Here is a 21,313-nt window from a genome sequence, read left to right on the forward strand (position 1 = left end):
GCCCTCCAAATGAGTACAACATACCATCTGCAAACAAATGGGCAGATAGAAGATATTAATAGAGCTTTAGAAATTTATCTATGAGCTTTAGAAATTTATCTATGATGCTATACTGAGGATCGGCCACATAATTGGACTAAATACCTCCCTTGGGCTGAGTATGCATATAATTCAGCCTTCCAATCAGCCATTGGGACGTCCCCCTTCGATGTTGTTTATGGCATATCAAAACCAGAATTGTGGAGGTTTGAACCACAATTCAACTAGCTTGATGAAGTAGATATGTAACTCGGACAAGACAATTGAGGCCGTAAAAGATAGGTTCCTCACTGCGCAAAATCGAACCAAACAACATGATAAAGAGAGAGATAAACAATATCAGCCAAGTGATTGAGTGTATCTCAAAAACTTCCCTTGAGGGAAAGAAGAAGGATATACAATATCAGCCAAGTGATTGAGTGTATCTCAAAAACTTCCCTTGAGGGAAAGTGTGTCATAGATCAACAGAGATACACAAACTGTCAGCATGACATTTTGGACCCTTCCAAATTGTGAAAACGATTGGGGTTGTCACGGGCAAACTTTTTCAAGCCTTATCCGGTCCGCGTGGCACCAAAGGTTTTCCCCAAAGCCTTCGGCCAGCTCAACTCTCTCTTGAGTTAGCGGAAGCGTTCATCAATCTTTTGGGACTGTGGACTAGACGAGGAGTGGAAAGCACTCGGCACACCATCACACAGGTTTATCCCATTGTATACCATCGGCAAGCCGTGGCCACGAGGCCCTATCAGAACTTCGTCATTCCTCCAAGTGTCTATCTACTTCCATACGAAATTTGGGTGGGGGTAGACTTCTCTTGGGAGGAAGTCCCCAGCCGAAGCCAATTGACGACTATATGTCATTAAGGCGGCCGACTATCGCCCTACTTGACGATGAGCATTCACTTGCTTACCCCCGCGTGACTCTACGCGGTTGGAAAATGCAACATATGCATCCACTGGAGGAATTGCCCCTAACCCACGCGCATCCCCTTGTGCATCCAAGCACTACTCGTAGGGAACCCACTTGATTCTCCAACGACGGACTTGCACTTCCAAAGGGACTGTTCACCATGATGCATTTATACACTTCGCCGCTGCACCACCGCGCTGCATATTCCACATGCATTGTTTTCTGCTTGACTTAGCGTTCGATTGGATCTCACATGCTTCCCGATCTATGCCTAAACTGGCCAAGCAGCATATCCTTCTACTGGCTTGGCCGGGCCACACACAGTCGGCCGGCAACATTCTCCCACCGCCAAAATCGTCACTGTCCTCAGTGACTTTGCCCCGAGCGAGAGAAGTTCAGCAACCATTCCCTTCATTTTTTTTCATCTGAGCCAACATCCATTCGTCTGATTGACGCACCCGTCACATCATGGCTACTTGTCTATCCAGTGTTTTGTCTCTAGTTCATTCTGAATTTCTTCACATTTTTCTGTCATGAGACTGCTACATACTGATTCTGCCAGTAGTAGCCAAGGGAGGACCAGTAGGATCGACATTCAACGTCCGGCGAAGTACAGTGGTAGCCAGGATGCGAGGGCGATCGACAACTTTTTGTTCCAAGTCAACTATTACCTGGACTCGCAGAACGTAGTAGAAAAGGACTTGAAGATCAAGACCGCAGCAATGTTGTTAGAGGGAGATACTGTGGCTTGGTGGAGGCGCAAGATGTTGGACATCGATAATGGGGACTACGCAATTAGGACCTTCGACGACTTCTGCAAGCAGTTGAAGGGATATTTTATGCCCGTGAATGCTGAAAGGCACGCCTATAGGTTGGTTGCAAACCTGAAATAGACTGGTGCCTTGAGAGATTATATCTGGGCCTATCAAAATGTCATGTTGGACGTGCCTATGATGCTAGAAAAAAGATAAACTTCACTGGTTCATCATAAGGCTCCAATCTTGGGCCCAAGCCGACGTGGAAAGATCGAATCCTGAGACCTTAGAATAGGCATATGTGGCAGCCGAGCGCTTGGCCAACACCCAACGTAGAAGCTACACAGATACCTTCAAGTCTACGAAGGAGTCTGACCATGACGGTAAGAGAGAGGAACGGCGAGACAACAGAAATGAATCGTCGTCCCAAAAGCCAGCCGGAAGAAAACCTTTCTTTCGCAAGGACAACAATGGGCCACCAAGAGAAGTGACTTGTTGGGTCTGCGGAGGAGGGAACTATACGCATGTCTGCCCAAAACGGGTGAGACCTACCGAATAGGCCAATGCTGCGAGAGCTACTGAAGACGGGACTGAAGAAGGGGAAGGATCAAGGATTGGTGCACTTCAGCTTCTCAACTCACTGAAACGTGAAGAGAAAGCCAAGGTGATAATGACGTCTTCCAGGGAACTCATGTATATTGAGATTCTGGTGAATGGAAAGCCTACGGTGGCTATGATAGATACGGTCACGCACAATTTCGTCTCAGTTGTGGAGGCAAGGAGATTATGATACACCCTTGAGATGGGAGAGTTGCACTCAAAGGCAAAACTCATCCATGGAGTTGTCTGGGATGTGGTTGTGAAGATTGAGAGTTGGTCAGAGAAAGCCAACTTCTCCGTGGTCCCGATGGACGATTACCATATGATTCTTGGCATTGAGCTCCTTAGTGCAGCGAAGATGGTCCCGATGCCGCATTTGAATAGTGTCAGCATTATGAATGAGAAGTATCCCTGCATGGTGCCAGCGGCAACACTGAGGAAAGACAAGGGCAAGGTCGCCGAGCAAGGATAAGAAAGTATGAATGGTCATTTACTGTGGTCAAGATGATGGGGAAGTTGGCATACAAGTTAGATCTTCCGCTAGACTTCAAGGCGCATCATGTGTTCCACGTCTGCAACCTTCATCCCTTCTATGCCGACGCCGAAGACCCGAAGAGAAGCCAGCCGTGGCGAGAACCAATCTTGCAACGAACTCCTTCGACCCGGAGGATCACCGACCGACAGTTGGACCAAATCCTTCGGCGCAAAAATCAACTACCTTGGCAAACCGAAGCAATACTTGGTCAAGTGGGTAGACGAAGACCAGCCAACGATGGAGTATGCCTTCCGTTTGAAGCAAAGCATCCAGAAGAAGTCAGGGTCTACCATGAAGCTGCTAGCACCGAGGACGGCGCTTGATTTGAAGTGGGGTGCATGTTTCCCTGCGTCTAGAGCCTGTATAGTCCTTTGCTTTGCAATGTACTTTCTTTGCTTATGTTGAGTCTTGGTGTAAGCTTTAGCGTTCACCTGTGTCGGAGCACCCTCCCAAAACTGCTCCAAGTGTAATATTGAGATTCCTTGTTTTGGATAATCGGCTTCGGCCATCCTATGTAAGTAAAATGTAAAAGCTTACTTGCTTTCCCTCGTGATGTACTCAACTGTTTAAGTGAATATATTGCGAGTTTTCTTTCCACACTCTTGTGTATTTTGTGTCTTGTGTTTTCGAAAAACGTAAGTGATCTGCGCCCACTTGGACGAGGCGAAGCCTTGCGGCTTACTGGCGAGAGTTTGCCATGCCGCACGGTCCGAAGGAGTCGGCCCGTGATAGGGGTTGTGGCTTATAAATTACTAAACCAGACGAGACGAATATCCATTCAGTTTTTCATGTGTCCAAAATGAAACCCTGCCACAAACAACTTCTGAGCATGCAACACTAGTGTCTCTGCCTCCTTCCCTTCTAAACGCACGTGTTGTGAGAAAGGACCATGAGAGGATCACACAAGTCCTCTACTCAATGGTTGTTGGAGTGGAAAGGAGGTGAAGCACCGAATCCTGATCCTACCAATATGAGACTGTGTTTTCCTCACTTCTCACATTGAGGACACGGTGTAGATTATGAGGGGAGGGTAATTAGCATTGGTGTTATTGACTGTGCACGGATCAACGCATGATGCATATGCATCATCACGATGAACGCATCCAAACATGAGGTTGAGGGGCAGTGGACCTAATGCGTGCGTATCACCCTATGATGCGCACGCAGTAGGACGAGCCATCGTGCGTGCCTGATGCGCACCCACTTTTTCTTTTTTCATTGTTTTAACAGTCTTTAACTTTTCCTTCTGTTACTTCTGTAAATTACTCATATTAGGTTTGTTTATCCACTGCGCGTAGGAGCCATAGGCATCTCTCGTGCTTCTCCTCACTATCTTTCAACCAACGCTGCCTCTTCTTTTACTTCTTCTACTTCCAGATAAAGTGGCAACTAAGGATTGGCAATACGTTTGTTTTTTTCGCTCTTTTCTTAGCGCACGGGGTGGGGACACGGTAGGCACGAACTATTTCTTTGTTGTTTGTTTATCACAAGCTTAAAAATTTTGATGTACCTTTTCTTGTTGATTTTTTGGGTAATTCACGAAAAAGGAATTTTACATGTCCCGGCAATCTAGTGGTGGCATGCGCTAGATTGAAAATGCTATTACATTTTCTAAAGGCAATATAGTGGTGACATGTGCAACTAGTAAAGAACCGATAGGCAAATAACTTGAAAACTGCTACTATATTCCTAAGGGCCAACATTAATTATCCTTGAACTCCACTTTTCCACGGTTAACACTTATCTCTTCTCATCGCTTAGCCTTTCTTCACCAAGCAATTATAACCACACCTTCACGCACATGATTAAGGGGGGGAAAAAACAAATAAATGCACAGAAACACTTAAATCCAAGGCTTTGTCTCAATGAAAAATATACTTGATCAAAAGCTCATACGAGAAATCAATTTCAAGGTCAGCCACATGATGGAGCTGAACTTAGGCTACCATTGGTATACTTACATTACGAAAAGCCCATGATGCAAGGCCTACATGGTAGAATAATTCAAACAAAAAATATTGAAGACCAAGTCACCTGGTGTAGTAGCTTAGTAAAACCATTAGAACAATTATTTTCTAGTTATATCGTGCCGTTAGTAGTACAATGCCAATTAGATTGAACAATAGTGCAGGTCAACAAGCTTTAAATAGACCATACATGATTGAAGGTGACTCGCTAGATAGTGAAGATTGAAGAATGTTGCAGCCTGTAGAATAGGTCTGCTCAATTAAGTTTGCACTGGATTTGAATCAAATTTCAACTATTATAACATATATATTTAACCTAAAGTTGTTTGTATTGTATAATGATGTGCATGATTGAAACTTGGAATTGCACGTAACCTAAATCTGATTGTATTGCACATGATATCCATGGTTTACTCATAGCATATATTGTTTAATAAAGGTCAATTTAAAGATTACTTTACATTGGTCCTTTACTGACATGCTATTTTGATTGTTGTTTAAAATTATTTTTACGGATATCATATACTAGACATTTTGTATCTTGGTATTACACATCGTTATAATACTTACCCATCAGTATGCTACAAATCACTTCACAGACTTACCACATCGATTTGCATCAATGCACTTAACAACATTAGGTAAACACAAAAAGAATTGGGTCCCTTTTGGCAAATACAACAAAGTATAATGAGGGAGAAACAAGTGGGTCCTAGGTTCAATACCAGACCCATATCTGTTATCTGCTATTCACCGTCTAAGTATGGTGAGGACTAATGAAGCCGATTACGAATTGGTAACCCTAGCTTAAGGAAGGTTATTTGGGTGTGCGTGTTCTGTGTTTTCCTTCTGTTACTGAGTGATTAAGTTAGCCGATTCTACCACAAGTGTATTCCAGTTTTACGTTATTTATGAGGATCCTACAATGCATACCCGGAATTTCCGGGTTTCTTTTGGATAGGCGAGAAACCAACACCTGGTTGGCATACAGTCTGCAATGAGCTAAGACTACATCATGCTGGACTGCGGAGGAGAAAGCAATATGGACTAATTGGGTAAACCACAAGTTGTCTAATGGCTGAACATATTAAAAGCTGCCCCAAAAAAAAATGTTTTGTTATATGAACAACCTGTCAATATCATATATTATGTGATTCAGCTGTATGGATACATCAACACAAAATTTACACTCTCCTGCACAAGTAAACCAAAAAAAGAGTAGGGAAATTACTCATATTTACCGTGGGAAACAGCAGAGAGCAACAAACACATACATCCTAAATTTCAAGACTGAAACGATCTGTGGTTATGCATGTCACATATCTAAAGATACCATCAAAACCAATTGATTTGAAATTGAGAAGAAATAACCTAACAAAAACTGGCTTCAGATGATTTGCACGAGTGATGCATGAATATGTATGCGCTATTAACAAAATCTCTTCAATGAAGGAATCGAAACATGATGAAAAGCCACCACTTTCTGGTATTGTTTAGCTGATGCCAAAATCAAGTGCTCCCTGATGATGCAGGTAATGGCTGAAGTGGTGGGGACTCTTTCACAGATGGAGATGTGGGGCGATTAGCTATAGAAGATGAAGGCACTTCATCCGGTTCCACTGTTTCCACCTTGATAATAGTCCTGACACAACATGCATAAATGCTCAAATAGAGAACTAGGCAGAATCTGAAAATTTAGAGAAACCTTGAAGCTTTGGTTTATAAGCAATTTACTTGAAAATTGACCAGTTATGTCAAGGGATCAATGACAGCATAGCCATAGTATAGCAGGACAAAGATGACCACAAGCAGGGCATATCCAATGCAGTCTTGACCCTATCTCATGCAAATCGACTATGATAAATTTCCAGCAGCCAATTAGGTTCAGAACCAGGAAACTGGAGGACTAGGTCGATAGCAAGCATGGATAATCACCATGATGACAAAAAATACATGGCTGCAAAGAATCTCCAAAATAGGTCTAGAGTAAACCAAAAAATTTAGTATTTGTTAATGTCATTTCTGACTTGTAGATATTAATGTAAACATACACAGGTCAGTCGTCAGACAGTACTGCAGTAACAAATTTTAAAAAAATCGAATGCAAAATTAAAATATAAAAATATCAGCAGAAAATAAACTAAAGAAACACCTAACAGGATAATGAAAATGAACCCAGGCTAACTCTAGTGATTAGCCTTCTTAAACAAAAATGGGTGAGTTAGCATAAGCTCACCACATATGACAAATGACTTGCATTAAACAGGTACTACTCCATATTCAACAAATGAAAGGACAAGAACATGAACCAGCAAATGCAATCAGTTCCCCGGTTTAAGCATGAGCTAGAACAAGAAAGACCATGTCACAAACTTACGCGGAGCGTGCAGCTTGATCGTCACATGCTTCCATATCCTTCAGTGCTTTTCTAACCGCATGAAAAATCATCTTCTTCACCTGGTACAGAAACAACCAAGAAAAATCAAAAACAAAACCAAACTAAATGCTACTGAAAATGTAGCAAAGAAAAACAAAGAAAAATAGGAAGCTGCAACACCATACTTCTAATTTGTCTTCTTTTGCCCTGTGGCACTTCGGAAGATATCGAAACTCATTGGTTAAGCGAATGCACTCATGCAGATTTTCTGGTGAAACAAAATCCAGTGCAACCTTGATACACGACTACAATAAGCCAGAGCATAGTCAGTGTGTGTGAGAGAGAGAGACAGATGACAACAAGAGTCCTGTCCACCTGAATAGGAGTTGGATTTAGGATATTCAAGGCAAAGGAGATCATGAATTCAATACTTGGCAAAAACAGGTAGGTTTCTGCCTAACCCCAGCTAGTTAGAGAGAGAGAGAGAGAGAGAGAAATGATGATGGCGATGTACCACACCAGGCCACAAACAATTATTGGCAGTTCATATAAACTAATGGCCTATTTTGATAGAAAAACGTATGGTAGGACTCTAGATAGAAGAAGAAAAACCACCGGACAAGGGCACACAAACATGTCTACCTTAAGATTTCTAACTTGATGTGGACAACCAGCAGGAATAAAGACAGCTTCTCCAAGATTTTGTTCAAAAGTCCAAGGCTCAATCCCTGCATAAAGGTAACAAAATCTCAGTTACATTCTTCAAATCAACACTTTATGCTCAGATTCTCAGTGTCAATGCACATACCAAATTCCTCCTTCAGCTTCTGTTTATGAGCTCGATTCAGATAGAAGGTCTGATCATGAATTGGATGAACAACCTAATAAATAATAGCAGTAGCAAAAACTTAGACCCTCCAAAATATGTATGATTTGTGTGTGTGTGTATGTGTGAAATATATATATATATATATAAGAGAGAGAGAGACAGAGAGAGAAGTTTTCAATGAAAAATGTTGATTTTTTTATTATCACACCATGGGGGCTGTTTATTTCTCCTTATTATAAAAACACCATTAAAGAATAACAAATGATCAACTTAGTATATGCTTTGCATCAACCCATTCTAAAGATCATATCAATAAGGTTAGATTGCAAAAAAAAAAAAAAAAGTCTGGTTTTTTCCTGACCTAGGTGTATGTTTTTACCAACTTCTCTCTCTCTCTCCCCCCCCCCCCACCCCCCCAATACCTCACCTCTTCAACTTGAGAACCATGAACATGTCGAAACTCCTTTGAGTGATGTCTTAAGTATGCCTCCAACTTTGGAACATCTTCCCTACGAAATATGTCCCACAGGGCACCACCAGATTCATGCTTCGCATCTACTTCACTGTCTGAACCATCAGGCTTACCACATTGCATAAAACGACTCATTTCAACCTCATCCGACTTTTCAGAAAGCTTAGAAATCCTTTTGACGCAGCTGTCATCCATGTTAACATCTAGCGCAGAGACATCAACGGCATGCTCATCATTTTGGACTTTTCCTGAATCTAATGCTTTATGGCATTTCTCACAGGCATTAGTACCCTCCTCTAATGGTTGCTTATCAGAGACACACTGGTGTTCATTCATGTCCAAAGCACAGATATCTTTAGAAAAGGAAGATCTTCTACCATCTTTTACTTGCTCTCCTTTTTCTTCTGCAAATTTATTTTTAAGTCTTCTTATTTTTGAAAGCTGCTTATCACTCAGTGTCATTTGTGCTGTATGTGTCAACACATTCACCTGAAAAAAAAAGGAGAGGGTGAGAGAGATATCTAAAAAAATTAAATTCATTTTTCTCAATTTTCTCACAATTCTTTTGATATTAAATTTTAAGCACCTTAAAATGAAGTGATTATCAGCAAATTACCACCAAGAGTAATGACTGATCTGGAGCAATGCATTGTAACGGCTAACATGAGAAGATGTTATAATTGTCATAACTCTAAAACATGCATCTAGCTATGGTTCCTATGTCAATAATTGTGTAGTCAGCCCCAACCTATCAACCACATACAGTTAACCTAGAAGAGCACAAAATGATTGTGTTGCAAAGCCAGGAAGTCAGAAAATAGACAAAACATTATACAAGCATAATTATAATGGAAAAAGACATTTTGCTTATAAAAAATCAAGAAAAAATTACAAATGGGCACTCATGTATTGCACCTATAACAAATCAGTCCTCAAGTTTTGAAGTCTAACAATGAGGCCCTTATCTTTTAGCCAAGGCTCACAAAAGACCACCCAACAGAGATGGAAAGAGGATGGCTTTTTTATTTTAATGACGAGAATACCCTCCTAAATGGTGGGAAGAGGAAAGTGAAAGAAGCAAGATGAACAAAAGCTTTTTCTTTAACCAACACATATATCATGCACAAGAAGTACCGACCTCTACAATTTATTATGCCTTTTGAATGTGGAAGTTTAATCGGCATTGCTTCATGAACATACATCTTACATTACATGAATTAAGAACTCACACCCAATGGCCATTTTGTAGTATCTTTCTTTAGTAGTATTCAATGCATTGCTCTAGTATATATGTGCATTAGAGGTTAACTAAGGAAGCATGAAGAAGGATCGATCATCCAGATCCAACTTGGAGCATTTCCATTGTTCTAAGGTGTTTGAGACTTTGATCTCTTTACCGAGTCCAACTAATCAGATATTGATTCTGCAGGTTTGAACTTGGATCTCACAGTTTAAAATAAAATCTAGGACGGACCGGCTTAAGATATGTAAATGAATCAGATATTTGTAGGATTTCAGACTGAAAGCTGAAGCTGCATGTTGAATCTGAATCCAATTAATAACTAGATCTTGTTTTTATTGACTAGTTCACCAAGAGATGGCACATTAATTGGTCAGATTAATTCCAAATAGTCATTGTTATATTCAATTTTGCTTAATTTGAGGGGAAATTAATCACCTTCAGATTTGAATATAAACAGATTTCATTATAAAAGGGACAAATTCACGTCTGATTTATATCTATCACTCAGTAAGAAAAACACATACAACATAGAGATCAATTTACTAACCAGATCTTAATTTTCTTCTTGAGGTCAATTCTACTTTAATATTTTGAATTTGAAACTGATATCTAATTATTTCCAAGCTATCGACATCAGAAAACCATAACAAAAAGACGAACAAACACATGTTGACTTGCACAGAAATTTCTGAACATATAAACCAGATAGAAAATCAACATACAGATGAAGAGTTCAAGATCAGGCCACTCTTTCCAAGGTAGGTTCGGAATCGCCCCACCTCTGCTTTAATGATTCATTTTCTTCAATTTTATTTTTTTAGATAATGAAGGCTTTTTTGGGGTGGATACATAAAAGTTGTCATATTTAATTTCTTCTTTCACATTTTTTTTTAACAGAAAACTCTTCTCTTGGGATGAGATGCAGGCACGCCTATACTTAATCTTTGGTAATATAAAGCTCTTCAACTGAAAACCACTTTAACTTTTACCCAAGCAAACATGGTATGGCTCTACCTCAGGTGGGGTCAGTTCTTCTTGTGAATTGCCTCTTCATAGATTCTGAAGGACGAGAAAGAGAACTAAAGCCCATACTCATACTACCATTTTTAAAGTTCACGTTTTGAAAAAACTAAAGAGATCAAAAGAAAAAGGGATCACATTGATGATGTTCCATATCACCATGATTGTGCAGTTGTATTTGAAGTTGTAAGTTTGTAACTTATTTAGACTTTTCTAAAAAAAATTACATTTGCACTCAGTTATAGTTCAGGTTAAGGGCCTTTTAGTGTTTTAGGCAGTAGAGAAGGGCTGTTTGGTACAATTTGTAGCTGAGTCATTTTTTTCCGTCAACCACCATCACAAAGGTAGTGGTTTGTGACTAATGAGCAAAAGTTGAGGGCCACTTTGTTAGGTTTTGAAACTTAAGGATGGATTTGTTACAGGTTCAAAACATGACTGCTTATTTGTAAATTTTTTCAAAAATCAGTAACTCCAAGCATACAACACTATCAAGGAGTTCAGTATTGACATAAACAACATATCCATACAAGCAGACCCATTTTATTAATTAAATGGTATTTATATAAAATGAGATACTAAGGGATAGGAAATGGGTGACATAAATGGGGACTAGCATGCAAAATTAGAGGGAAACAAATAGGCACCAGCATACAACCATGGTATGGAAAAGTTCGGAACAGTATGAAGGTTTATAAATTTCAAGTGAACGAGATTTAAAATTGCCTCAGACTATTATTCAATGACAAAAGGTGAACAAAAGAATACCGCATCAGACATGTCACAGTGAAGTTTAGTCACAGAATCACCCTGACCAAGCTCTTCATCAAATCCGTAAGCAATATAAGTTTTTGGCCCCAGGTCAGGTCTCAGGATCCCCTCAGGAAGGCATGCAGCAAGATTAAGGATACCAAACCTTGGATTAGTGTACTCTTGAAATGGTAAGGAACTGATAAACTCTGCACCATGGCGTGGCAAGCGTTCTTCAAAAAAATTTGTAGGAGGCCAATCCTTCAACTTCAGCATTTCTGGCCATGAATTCTTGTGTGTTCTACCCTCCATATAACCTTTAAAAAATTGGTGAATGTTTATTTCAACCTGTAAATTATATTGCAAAATATTGTCAGTTATCAAAAAGTCTAGAAATGGGAAGAAAAGAGTGAATTAGTTAAGGCCTGTTTCTTCACAGAGTAAAGACAAGAAAAGCAGAAAACTGTTAAGGGAAACATACTATTTGGTCCCTTTCTGTACTGGGTTTGGATATGAATCCAGACCCCTTTGTTTGGTTTGTATATTGTCTTTATTCACATGTGCAATCCACCCATCATTAGCAAGAGCATTATTTTACCTCTTCTAATTAGTGTGAAGTCCTATTATAATGTAATTAGCCACCACATCTCAACTGATTGAGACGTCTAACTTCTAAGTGGTTGCTGCATCCTTCTTCTTTCTTGCCTACATTTTCTTGCCGTGATTGTTGGGAGAAATTTAACAAACACATGGCACAAGCATAGACACCACTTGAAAGAAATAGATATTGCATAACACGAAGCCTAATAAGAAAAAGAAAAAATTACAAAAAGTAGTCCAACTTTTGACCAAATAAGGAACCACCAGTTAACTTTTAAAGGTCAAAAATAGGCTCTCAAACTTTTGAGAAAATTTTACAAACTGCCTTTGGATAAAAACCATTAAAATAGCAAAATGTTATATTTCTTACTAGAAGAGGTAATTTTTTAAAGTATTCCCATACTTTAACCTTTTCCATTGAGGAATTCCCTTAAAAGTTGAGAGCTTATTTCTTGATCCTTAAAAATTAAGGGATGATTTGTTATTTGTTCAAATAATAGGTGCTTTTTTGTAATTTTTCTAAAAAAAACACAAATTCTAGATAGTAAATATTCATAGAGCCGAGGAGAAAGCAACATAGTTGCACATCGACAACTACAAGTAATTATGAAAAAGAAATGTTTAAAAAGACAAACAGATTCTTTAATGACTTGATATGCCTACCATGCCATTATTCACATGCACGAACAATTTTTCAATGTGTTCAACTGCATTGTTAAAAGCACTCGAGACAGACTAGGTTGGCAGTTAAGCCTGAAGCCTAGGCAACACTAGAGTAGGTGCATTGAGCAGCCCAGAGAGCATATAACACTAAACACCATTGAAGTTTCACAAAGTAAACTTCATAAAGTTGAACAATTATTTTGCAATTGCTATAGAGGATGCAAAGTCATCTAAGTACCTATACCAGCTACCAAAATTCTAATATCCAAAGCATAAAAGCCTGGACTGTAAAATTACACGTCTAATTTTTTAGTTAAAAAAGGGAACAAAAATCCTCAACATAGTAGCAACCTCCATGATGACTCTGTTTGTTATAAAACTGTCTTATATACATGCATATATACATTAATACCAGTGTCACAAATATTGTTTACAGGTTTTAAACGGCAAGGTTTTTCTCAGATATAATATGGCAAAATGACATGCAACACCAAAAAGAATAAGGAAAAGAAAATCTGCATAGAAGCAGAAAAAAAAAAGAAATGCCTTCTGTTTCCTGAAGAAAAAAATCTATCTCAGACAGTAGAAGAAGACCTAACAAAGAGGAAGAAAAGAGAAAAAAAAAGTGCAGGCTGCTGAGGAGAAAGAGCAAAGCACTGAATAGAAGAGCAAGCATAGTGCGTAGGCGAGCCTTGGAACCCTAGGTGATGGCATAGGCATTTCCACGCAGGTAACAAACCAAGCTTAGGGGCCTAACTGTATTTTTAACAACAAACTGACAAAGGGGTCAGCATTTGTTCATTAATAGCCTTTGTATATATCAGGGAAGGAATCAACAAATCTATTACACTGAAATGCAACCAAAGTACATAAGAAATCATCACTTCCCAACCAAAAAAGTGTGTCAACAAAAAAAAACAGAATTAGAATATCTGAGTATTGATTTTGTACAACCGACAATAGAAAAAAAAGAATTGAAGCCAATTTTCTTACCTTGAACACAAAGAGCCACACTCCAACTTTAACACTAGAACCTAGAGAGTTTGTATTTCCTAACAAACTAAACTACTAACCTCAAACCAATCAAGACAATCAATAGCCATCACTTTACAGTGAGCTGTGCCCTTAGAATTGTACATTTCACAAAGAGCACGCCACATAATGGCATAGTTATTAACCTAATAAAGGACAGAAAGAGGGATGTGTGTGTGAGGGAGGGGGAGAGAGAGAGATGTTTCCTCCTAACACGGAACAACATGCAACATCGAAAAGAATAAGGGAAACAAAATCTGCATAAAAGCAGAGAAGAAAAATAACGGCCTTCAATTCGCAAAAAAAAAAAAAGAAACATTTCTGCCTCAGACAATAGAAGAAGAACAAGAAAAAGGAAGAAGAAGAGAAAAAAGTCTTGAATGCAAAAGCAAGCCTAGGCGCATGAGTGAGCCTAGGGCAGTCATGGCATTGGATTTCTAAAATGCAGGTCGCCCGGGCAACCAGCCTAGTTTTAGGGGTCTAAGTGTGTGTTTAACAAATAGAGTTCAACCCTCATTCATGAATAGCCTTTCTATAGGTTAGTGAACCAATGAACAAACTTTTTCAATGAAAAGGCAACAAAAGTACATAAGCAATTATCGTCCCCGACCAAAAGTGCTATGTTAACCAAAAGAATGTGAAAGAATAAAAGAGAACTGATTATTGATTTCATAGAGCCAATAATAAAAAGAGACTTGAAGTCAACTTGTGACCTTGAGCATGAGTAGCCACGGACCAACTTTAACACTACAACCTAGCTAGTAGGTACTTCCTTGCCAACTAACTACTCACCTCACACCAATCAAGACAGTCGATAGCCATCACTTTATGGTGGGCTGTGCCCTTGGAGTTGTGCACTTCACGAATAGCACGCCACATAACCATTGGTTCCCAGCTTAACCCAGATGCCATATTGAGAACATTCTGTACTATCACAGGCTCACCCCTCCTCCAGTGCCACTGGAAATGCTTGAGATTTTCATGACAAAGGCCATCTGCATCAGGGCAATACAAATAGTTGTCATGAGAATTATCCCTCCTAGCTGCTTTTCTAACTTCTTTCTTCCCATCAGCAGCTTGCTTGTCCACTTCTCCACATATTCGGCATTGAGCAGAAACATCCGGCAGCAGACATAATCCACTGCTATCATGTATTTTTTCAGCTTCTCTTAGCAGCTCAGCGACTTCCTTTTCAGGGAAAATATGCTTCAACTCCAAAAGACAACCACCACAACCACCCATTTGCTTTGGAGGACAAGGAACTCCATGGTCAGAACAGGATTTTCTTACACCTGGTTTTTCCTCCTCCAAGAGATCCTCGGAAACAAGATTTTTATCATGTCCATCAGCTTCTGGAGATGTAGACTTATTGGATGATGTTGTGACACCATCACTAATTAACTGCCGTTCACGTATTTCTTTGCAACAATTCAAACAAAGATCATATTGACATTTTGGGCAGCTTCTATGCAAATCCACGATAGAAGTATTACAGTTGTCACTGAAACAAAACAGTAACATGATAAAAATGAGGAAACAACATCCTTTGATAACATATTCAAAATGCAAGCAGCCAATTAATGACTGCTACAAAATAACTTCAGGCAAAAAAAAACTAAAAACAATTACCAATATAAACGTTCATCACTGGGACAAACCGTCTTTTGCAAATGCAGCTCAGACAATGGAACTCCTGAATGTAACAGAGTACAACAAATATTAAATAAATTTAATAAATGAAAACAACAAAATATCAGAATCACACCTTGAGATTTTGCTTCTAGCTCTTTCTCAGTGTTCTGTTCCTGTATCATTTTTCTCAAAAAAGGAAGAACCACACCCACTAAGTATCGGGCATACAGAGATCTATCACATGGACTTTGTTTTCCAAGAGAACCCTATAGCAATAATAGAAAATGACAAATTAGACAAGCTCATTAGGAGAAAGAAAAGCAAAAAAACCATGTAAAGGGAAAATGAAAAAAATTCATGTCAGTTACCATGATATTCAGTTTTCCATCGGTTCTCAAGCATGCCTTGCAATTGCAATTTCCGCGACAAAAAGGACAACACGTTGCAACTTCATGCTCTGACATCCTAGGATACCTGAAAACGACAATTAAAGGAAGAAAGCACGAGACTCAGAAAATCCATTTTTAGAAAGACTGAATCTAAACCTCGTGTAATCAACTATCCATTTCAAGGAGACTTGAGTAAATAGCTGGCAGGCCTTTGCGGTATAAATGGTTTAAATATTTAAAAAAAAAAAGTTGTGGCAGTTACTTATATCAGCTGAAGAATTAATAATAAGCATTTACAGGCAACTTAATGAGAAAAAAGGCTACGAAATTTAAAGCGGGAAAAAAAAATAAAAACCATCTACACTGCATGAATGAGTTTCAAAGAAACTGCTACTAAAAAGGACAACTTCTAACAATAGATCGCAACCCTACCAATTGAAGAGAAGCACTGTTACCGTAACATCTAACCCTTGCCCGGAAACGAAAACAAAGAAAGCAAAATTTGTAATGTTTCATCTTGTGTTTATTCCATCCACAGCTTATTTTGAAATGTTTCTTTCAGCAAGCTTATGCTTTAATGGTGAATGGTGAACTTAAATGACTCAGTCCGATTATCGGTTAACATTTCTCAGTTCTGTGAGATGAAATCAGATGAGTACCAGCCTTCTGCCCTTTGTTTCTCATTGCTTGTTGGATGATATCTTCGTTACCAAACAAAGACATTCCCATCTTTGTAAATTTTCATTTACCAAAACTCAGATAGAATGAAATTCTGAAAACTCAGATAGAAAGAAATTCGGTATCATATAAATTTACAGTTTTACCATGTTTCTTTTGAATTAAGGCGACAAGTGTGAGCAGCAGAATATGGACGCACCAGTTTCTTACACAGGGAATGCAGTAGCGTTTTCGTTTACAGTTCTTGCAACGGACAACCCTCTCCTTATCGTTTCTCTGACATTGATGGCACATGTTACTGTGCCCTGGTTTAGCCTTCACACGCTTAACTCCAGAAACCTAAGAAATGAGGAGTAAGGACAAGCCTAACGTCATTACCAAACTAAACAGATAGGACCAACAACAAAAGAAAAACAATAGCGGTAGCAAAAACCAAGCGAAAGAAGGAAGTAACAAGAACACAATAAATCATTGAGGGGCAGCAAATAGGCTGCAAGAAGATATCCGAGGCGGACAAGAAGATACTTCTGTCAGCGCCACTTTGGAGACCTCTTTCACCTGAGCTCGGGCTACTCTCATGCCGTCGTCGCTCTGGTGCATCGTCTTTGCATTCAAACTCGAACTCGAAGACGCTACGTCTGACCCGACCTTCTCGCCCTCGTCAGCAGCCTTCAGTTTCTTTCGTTTCCTGCCCCTTTTCTGCTTATCCCTTTTGCCGGCAGAGTCCTCGATCATCGTAATGCCTTGCGCTCTACCATCACCGGTATTCCTCCTGCGCTTTCTCTTCTTCCCACTTACCATCTTAACGACCTTGGGCTCGCAAGCCCAAACCTTTTTCTTCGCCTGCTTCCTTCTTATCTGTAGGTAGTGATCCTGACAGTACGATTGCCCGTGGATCCGCCAGTTGCGGCACTGCCACGACTTTCCGTCGCTCCTCCTGCAGCGTAGTTCCTTCGGCGGGGAGATGAAGCCGTCGTCCTCCATTACTGTCTGTCCCTCTCTCTCTTCTCCTGCCTCGTGGTTGGAAGAGTGATCGTTAGGCAAGCGGGAAAATGATCCGGATTGTTGGGGGAGAGGAAGCCCTCTCTCTTTCTCTTCCCTCTCTCTCTTCTCCCCTCCCGCCTGCACGCAGCCGCGTGGTGAGCACAAAGCCAACTTTCGCAGCTCTGTCTCATAACAGTAAAGGGTGATTGTTGGAAGAGCGGGAAATGGTCGGTGGGGGAGCGGGAAATGCTGCCGGACTTTTTTGAAAATGACGACGGCCCGTTGTTCGGCTCAAAACAGGGGGCTTTGATGCACAGGAATTATCCGCACCATCATAAGGTTCTGTTTGGATCTAATAAGACAGGTGGACAGAAAAGAAAAATATAAAGAGAGTATGTTCAATTCTGTAATCTAATATCGTCCGATTTATACTGATCCGAACCAAGTTTAGTGATTAAAATCCAGGTTTTTAAAGTCAGTTCCATCTCTAGCAAACATTGGATGGAATGTCCGTAGCCTCTGGTGTAGAGGCTGCTCTTCATTCTTTTTTTATGAGGGTAAAAGTTAAAAAAAAAATAAAAAATAAAAATCATCACTTACAGGTGCAGGCGGGTGCTTTGTTCCTTTTTGTCTCTTTTGGTGGCAAAATATCACAAAAGAACTAGGAAATTGCCCGGTTCAGTATTGGAAACTTCACCCCATTTTGTCATATGGTCTGTCTCATGAAGTAGTGGATGAAGGTTTTTGGTGGTTGTTGGAACAAAAAGGCATACATGACTTTCATGGAAAGATTCTGTTGGAGAGTGCTTTCCTCAAAAAGAGAGTGAAATCAAGAGAAAAATAGGAAAAACCAAAACAGAGATAGAGAATGGGAAAAGTGTGGAGTTGAGGGAGAGAAAGGAGCAGAGGGGGAAACAAAATTTAGTAGAGATTGAAAGGAATATCTTGTTTCAAAAGAAAAAACTTTTCACTCACACCACCTAACGCCCTTTTTTAAGGGAGGGATGGAAAAGAAAGGAAATGAAATGGAGGGAAAGAGAATGAGAAAGGAAAGGAAGGGGAGGGAAAGGAAATGAGAATGGAATGGAATGGAAAAGAAAGGAAATGAAATAGATGATTATAAAAGTTGTTTGAATAGAAAGGAAATGAAAGGTTAAAATCATGTTTGTTTGGACTACATAACGGAAAAGAAAATGAATCCTCAAGTTGAATTGGACACCACACAAAAAGAGAGAGAGAGAGAGATTGAAAACATCAATCAAAGAAAATGTTTAGATCATGTAGTAATAAATCTAATAAAAATTTGGATCAATCAAACAAAATGTTGGTAAACATCATAATTGTTTAAAGACAAAAAAAATCACATAATAACTCCAGCTCTGCCAAGCATCCTAAGTAAAACATTCTTTCGCTTAGAAACAAGACAAGCAAAAATTGTTTTCATCCTTTTTTCATCATGAGTAAGATGAAAATGTGCTTGGGTTTACAACTTTTCTTCAAGACCAATGACTTCAAATGCTGGACATATGTCTTCTTTATAATATTTATTTGAATGTCTGGGTTCTTATATGACATTACTTTTTTTAATTGCATTAACAACTCTCTCAAAGGAATCTTTCATTATTTCAATCTCTTTTACACTTGCATTATGCTTTGACAATGAACCTCTGTTGGGCTCAACTTGGACTTCATACTCGTCTCTTAGGTTGAACATAACTCGCCTTACTACATTATTTTGCTCTAGTAAAGAAGACGCACGCTTGAAGAGATTTTCACTCTTTATTATTTCATGTGAACCTGATGCCGATGCACAAACCAAAAGCTCCACACATACAGAGCACCCACAAAAGCAATAAGGGGAAATACGAGAAAGGGCTGCCGCAAGAGAGAGAGAGAGAGAGTACCTGCAAGCCAGTAGGAAGAGCTCTCACGCAACACATGAGCAAAGGGAAAGACAAGGAGAACTTGAAGACGTTGGTGAAAGGGGTATTGTGGGTAAAAAGGAGAAGCTTTTTCCTTTCCTTCCCAATCCCTCCAATTTTGGAGGGATTGGATTTACGCTACATTTTCCTTTCTTTTCCCTCCCATTCATTTTCCTCCCTTTGCAACAAAACAAACTTTTTAATTTTCTTTAATTTTTCTCTTTTCTAATTAATCAACCAAACAAAGGATTGATTGTTCAATCACTCCCTTTCCTTCCAACTAAACAGGGCGTAAGCAAAGATGAATTGAGAAACGAAAAATCAGACTCCAGCACTTATTCTTTTCATTTCACAACTCAAAAGTTCTCTTTTTACAAAACCTTAAGAGCCAAAATGGCGGCACAAACAATTAATGAGCCCAACCACACAATAGAAAGACCCATTTATGGACTCTTCCTACACCTACCTACCATTTGTCCCCAAGACCAGCTATTAATGTCCACTCAAGTTGCTTAGCATTATACACCTGGAGCCTCTTTGCTAACTTTTATTTAAGATACCACCAGGATCCCAAGCCCGTCGTGATTCTTCCTTCTTGGAATATAATTCTGCTTTCAAGGTACCTACCACTGCTACTCTCAAACCAAATCCATCGTATTTCCCCATTCGAATGTCCAAGGTTAGGAAGTATTGGTGGGGCACCAAAATCATCGCTTGTTGTTGCTTTTGTTTTTCCACTTAAGACCACCTGTAGGGCTCTTTGCTTCAACTTCAACTTTCATGATTTCAAGCTCCATGTCTATGTCCCTCTACCTAATTTTTGAAACCGAGGGCTACCAAGAATCAAACCTTGACCAGTAATTGGAATCATAATACAATCAAACTATATTCATGCCCTCGAATGTCCAAATCCAAACTCATAACATAGCCATGGTTTGGAATGCGTGATCCATCACCTTATGACAAGTTTAGGGCTGGTTCCTCCTCTAGTTGTAGACCTAACTCCTTAGCTATAACATATTACAATTAGCTCTCGTATCCATTAGTACCATGACAGGTCTTCTACATAATAATCATTCAATTCGCATGAGATCTGCCGTATCCGACAAGGCAATGGCATAATATCCTTTCTCTTTTCTAGGCTCTTGTTTTTCTTTAGCTGCGCCATGTTTTGTTTCTTGAACCGCCTTAAGCTCTTGATCAGTTGTCTCTAACATCTTTAAGCAACCTTTGCATCGATAATCCTTAGTATACTTTTCATCGCACCAAATACAATGGCCCTTATCAAATCTTTCCCTTCTCACGTGGGCCTGCAGCTCGAGCCAGCTTTGCGCCTTGACCGGAATGGAGTCCTTCTTAGGCGGTTCCTTACTTTCCACTTTCGAGTCGCTAGGTGAATCCTTGTTAGAGGTGACAGGTTTCTTGAGAGCAAAAAGCCTTTTGTTCCTCTCTTTCAATGCCCTTTGGCCCATTTGAAACATTCTTGTAAATTCTTGGGCTCGTGTAGTTGGAGTTCAATCTGCAACTCTTTCAACGCCCCCAATTAAGGCTCCCATCAGTGCCTTGTTCGGCCAGCTCACCACGGAACTCGAACTTTCAAATTCAGATTGGTACTTTTTAATAGAACTTTGTTGCTTTAAGTTCTTTAAATCAACATCGTAATCTTTAAAACATAAATCAAACCAATCTGGTCTCAATATAATCTTCCAAGGTCAACCATTCGGGCTCCCCATGACAGGATCTATAGCATTCATACCATTGGCATATCTGGACCTTCAAAATGAAGAATGTCAAGAGGCACCTTTTAATCATCGGACACTCGTTGACGAGTAAAAAATTGTCGAGCCTTGAAGTGTCACTGCCTGCCATTGCTTCCATTAAATTTTGGAAAATTCATCTTAGCTCTAACCTTGGGTTCAC

At 39.6% G+C, this 21,313-nt stretch overlaps 1 protein-coding gene across 3 annotated transcripts; it reads right to left on the reverse strand.

Moving 5' to 3' along the window:
• Positions 1-6,008: 6,008 nt before the first annotated feature.
• On the reverse strand, positions 6,009-17,781 carry LOC116258349 (lysine-specific demethylase JMJ26-like). Of its 3 annotated transcripts, none has more exons than XM_031635461.2 (13): positions 17,136-17,781; positions 16,687-16,826; positions 15,789-15,894; positions 15,554-15,686; positions 15,418-15,481; positions 14,581-15,289; positions 11,512-11,841; positions 8,439-8,972; positions 7,991-8,063; positions 7,825-7,910; positions 7,368-7,487; positions 7,183-7,262; positions 6,009-6,447 (listed from the first exon to the last, which is right to left on the reverse strand). In XM_031635461.2, exons 1-13 carry the CDS (start codon positions 17,469-17,471, stop codon positions 6,315-6,317), a joined length of 2,844 nt encoding a protein of 947 aa, XP_031491321.1. In that variant the 5' UTR covers positions 17,472-17,781; the 3' UTR covers positions 6,009-6,314. The 3 variants fall into 3 exon arrangements, with proteins under 3 accessions (XP_031491321.1, XP_049934902.1, XP_031491320.1); XM_050078945.1 differs by having other exon boundaries at positions 17,013-17,781; XM_031635460.2 differs by having other exon boundaries at positions 17,046-17,780.
• Between the last annotated feature and the right edge of the window lie 3,532 nt (positions 17,782-21,313).

Source organism: Nymphaea colorata, chromosome 8 (genome assembly GCF_008831285.2).
Source record: "Nymphaea colorata isolate Beijing-Zhang1983 chromosome 8, ASM883128v2, whole genome shotgun sequence".
Taxonomy (NCBI): Eukaryota; Viridiplantae; Streptophyta; class Magnoliopsida; order Nymphaeales; family Nymphaeaceae; genus Nymphaea; species Nymphaea colorata.